This window comes from Nannobrachium achirus (genome assembly GCF_963921795.1).
Source record: "Nannobrachium achirus genome assembly, chromosome: 17".
Classification (NCBI taxonomy): domain Eukaryota; kingdom Metazoa; phylum Chordata; class Actinopteri; order Myctophiformes; family Myctophidae; genus Nannobrachium; species Nannobrachium achirus.
Window position 1 is genome coordinate 34,606,692 of NC_137824.1, and position 4,444 is coordinate 34,611,135.

The 4,444-nt window shown below is 45.2% G+C and overlaps 1 protein-coding gene across 1 annotated transcript; it reads left to right on the forward strand.

Annotated features, from left to right (window-relative positions):
* Nucleotides 1-710: 710 nt before the first annotated feature.
* Nucleotides 711-1,793, forward strand: LOC308301596 (POU domain, class 3, transcription factor 4-like; the record flags this gene model as incomplete). The annotated part of the gene is made up of 1 exon (XM_080745635.1): nucleotides 711-1,793. One exon carries the CDS (start codon nucleotides 711-713, stop codon nucleotides 1,791-1,793), a length of 1,083 nt encoding a protein of 360 aa, XP_080601761.1.
* Between the last annotated feature and the right edge of the window lie 2,651 nt (nucleotides 1,794-4,444).

A 4,444-nucleotide genomic window follows, 5' to 3' on the forward strand; every position in this document is an offset into this window, starting at 1 on the left:
AAGCGGACCAGGCAAGCACTGCGCCTCACTTCCGGTGGGCAGAGGTGGAAAGTAACTAGGTACATTTACTTATAGCTACTGTACTGTACAGTACAGTTACAGTATAGGTATATTTGTAGTACTTATGAGTATTTCCATGCAAATTTCAGTACTTTTACTTCTAGGCCACTACATCCCGGATCCACAATATTGTACTTTTACACTACATTTATTTGAAAACTGTATTTAGTTAGACCTACTAGCCTACTTTTTTTTAATTTGGATTATTATTGCCTACATCTCGGATATTATATTTAAAACACATTTTGTATACAATTGAAGACTTTAAATGGGACAGTCTACATAATGAGTACTTTTACTTTTGGTACTTAAGTACATTTTGATGGCAATACTTTTGTACTTTCACTCAAGTACATTTTTAATTCCAGACTTTTACTTGTAACAGAGTATTTCCACATTCCTAGTATTGAAACTTCCAAGAGTAAAACATTCGAGTACTTTTCCCACCACTGGGTATCCCTCTTCCAGAGGGCGGGGGTCAGGAGAGCTCTGCGCAGCCATTGGCTGCAGCGCACCGCCGCTGCTCCGTGGTTGGCGTCTCCGAGCGTCCGTCAAGCGCCTCCTTGCGAGAGGGAGATGTGAGAGGGGCTCCTGCTCTCAGTCAGTAGACAGTACAGTACACTATAGTGGGGTTGAGCTCAGCAGCCAGCATGGCCACAGCTGCCTCCAGCCCCTACACCCTGCTCACCTCCAGCCCCATGCTCCACCCGGACAGCCAGGCCATGCAGCCTGCCAGCCCCTTCCGAGGCCACCACCACCACCAGAAGCTGCTCCAGAGCGACTACCTGCAGGGCGCGCAGAGCCACCAGTGGGAGGGCAGCCCCTGGTCGTCCTCCGCGGAGCCGCAGGATGTCAAGCCCGTCCGGGAGGACCTGCAGCTGGGCATCGTCCACCACCGCTCCCCGCACGTCACACACCATTCCCCGCATCACACCAGCAGCCACCACCCCGGAGCCTGGGGGACTCCCGTGTCCCACGGCAACTCCATCACCAGCGGCCAACAGCAGCAGCAACAGCAGCACATCAACCTCTACTCGCAGACGGGCTTCGGCGTCAACGGCATGCTGGAGCACCACGGCGGGCTCACGCCTCCGCCCCAGGGCCAGGGCATGCACCCGGGCCTCAGGGACACGCTCAGCCCCGACCACCACAGCGACCTCGGTGGGCACCACTGCCACGACCACTCCGACGAGGAGACGCCGACGTCGGACGAGCTGGAGCACTTCGCCAAGCAGTTCAAGCAGCGGCGGATCAAGCTGGGCTTCACGCAGGCGGACGTGGGCCTGGCGCTGGGCACGCTGTACGGCAACGTCTTTTCCCAGACCACCATCTGCCGGTTCGAGGCGCTGCAGCTGAGCTTTAAGAACATGTGCAAGCTAAAGCCGCTGCTGAACAAGTGGCTCGAGGAGGCGGACTCGTCCACGGGCAGCCCCAGCAGCATAGACAAGATCGCGGCGCAGGGCAGGAAGCGCAAGAAGCGGACGTCCATCGAGGTCAGCGTCAAGGGGGTCCTGGAGACGCACTTCCTCAAGTGTCCCAAGCCCGCGGCCCTGGAGATCACCTCCCTGGCGGACTCGCTCCAACTGGAGAAGGAGGTGGTGCGCGTTTGGTTCTGCAACCGGAGGCAGAAGGAGAAGCGCATGGTCTCGCCGGGGGAGCCCCCGGCGCCGCACGAGGGACCGTATTCTCACAGCGGGAGTGCGGGAGATGCCTCCTCGTGCCACGATCTCTGACCGGGGATGGATGGTGGGACCGTGCAGCCCCTATTAGCCCCCCATGCCCTCCTAGAGACTCTATAGCGCAGAGCGCGCACGATGGCAGGCATGCAGGGCGCCGCGCGCTGCCATCGCGCGCCGCCATCCAGCACTGAAAAACAATAACACAAATACCTGCTCAGCCTTCTTTCATTATTTTATATTTTATATATATATCTATCCGTCACGGAGGCATTATTACCGCGGCATATCAATGCATCTCATTCTCAAAAACAAACAAACAAGCAAACAAATCGCTTTTTTGGAGCCAGTCGATTGCCAAAATTATCTTCTATCTACCCTACACTGAGGATATACAGACAAAATGTGCCTAAATAACCTGCTAGCGCCTTTGGTTTTTGTGACATCAACATGTCAGCTCAATAATTGTGATAGACAGTCTGTTGGGATTGATGTTTTCGTTTTGTTATACGTTTTGTTTGTGTTTACCTTTCTGTGTGTTTGGCTTCTCACACTGTCAAGTTCCTTGTCAGTGTATCAAACATGTCAATATTCAGTGGAGTGAGAGGACACGAGATACTCTTCAAGCTCGGTTAAGTTTCATGTGAGTTTGATTTTGATGGTAGCCATTTTAAAAACTCCACCTCGCGTGCATTCGTCGGGCTCTCAAACGCTTTTACTTTCTTTCCACTCTATATTTTACACCTATTATTTTGTACATGTAGCCTACCTATTATCTGTAGCCGACCTGTAATTTCTATTTTTCTTTGCATTATCCATAGGCCCTCATTCCATGCAGTTTGTTCTAGTTATCGCTATCCAACATTGAAGCACTTGGAGGAATTGTTTATTCCTCCCCACCCATGGCCCGTATAGCCTTTAAAAAGGGACAAGCAGTTACAGTTTCGTCTATTTATAATAAAATCGGGTTTTCTGTTATTCTATTTTATTTGAGTCATTCTGGACCATATAAACTGTGTTGGAACTCTGAACCACGTACGACGCTATACACCTGCCTATAATTTTATTGTATACGTTTCAGTATCAAAACAAACGAGACAGAACATTTTTATAGTCTTTAAAAATAGCCTCTTGTTATTGGTTTATTTCTTGAGTATTTTTTCGAATATTGTACAGTTTTGTATATTTACCCCGTTTGAGGTCATTAATTTAAACAAAAAAAAATGCTCTTAGTTATTCGTGCACTTATAATTAGCAAAATGTACAAAAGAAAACATATTTTCAATAAGAATTTGACTGTTTCGGCGCTTGTAATTCCAAATTTCGATGACAGCTCAAGCAATTATTTATTTTCAGTATAAAAGCTTGTATTATGTTTTGAAATAAACTATGTAATGTTGTAATAAAGAAAGCTCTTTGTACATCTGTCCGCTGTCTGGAAACACAAGTCAGTCACCTTCAAGAAGTATAGCCTGTAGACCTGGGCTGGTTATATAAGGAAAAAACCTTATGCCTGTTATTGTTGTTGTTGTTGTTGTTATAATAATGATGATGATAGTAAATAATATTAATAATAATTATTATTATTATGTTATTATTTTATTATTATTATTATTTACCACCAGCAATCATAAAAAAATAAGAACAAAAAAATTGTTTAATAATAACGTCTTAAACACTATATTAAAACCTACTTTCTGAGCTGTTATACTGAATGGTAATACTGAAATGTCCATCAGCATTTAGGCATTTATGATTATTAGTTGCCTTTTCGTAACCTATTTATTCATCATTTTTATCGACAGAACATGTTTTATCTCTGTTGTCTTTTACATTAACCTTCATGTGCTGCTCAATGTCATCTGAAATGGCTGCTTTAACGACTCTCATAGTTGTTTTTTTGTCAGCTGCATGTAAAACATGGTCTGATTAAGCAGGACCTGCATGGTCTGCAGGTGTGGAGAGGTCTAGGCTGGCTTGGAAAATAGCTGCAGAGTCTATAGACCAGGTCTAAAGACTATAGACCCTGGTCTAAGCCTGTAGTCAGACCTGGTATAGCTATATGTATAATATGTCTTATATTTTTGTTGTCCAAAACCGTTCGTTTTGTACCTTTCATTTTGAAAATGATTTAAACTAGTGAAAATAGCCGATCTACAAGCACACAACGCCGCACCGCGAGGCGTTGTGTGCTTGTAGATCAGCTATTTTCACTATAGTCTTGTGTGACAGTCTTGTGTGATGAAGCCGGGCTTTACTTTACGAAAAAAAAAAACATGCCCATTTGAAACTTGGAGATTTCTGACAGTGACAATATATAGGACAGTAGGTCTACTATAGACCAGGTCTAGAGACGCCGCCTATAGACCTTGTATAGTAATAGACCAGGCCTGTAGTCTATATTAGACCAGGTCTTGAGACTCTATAGACCAGGTCTAATAGTCTGTCTAGGGGCCCTTTTTTCGTCCATGCCTTAACCTAATCCCTAAACTCTTTTGCCATTTTTTACTATTTTGAAAAACATTTTTAAATATTCCAAATAGCTGATCTACAAGCTCGCATTTCGCTGTAAATCGGCTATTTGAAATATTTTTTTAAATGTTTTTCAAAATACAGCAGTGGTTCTCAAACTTGGGGCCGGACCCCCAGTGGGGTCCCCAAATTATTTTGTGCGGTCACTCAACGGTAAAACCAACATAATTGTAGGG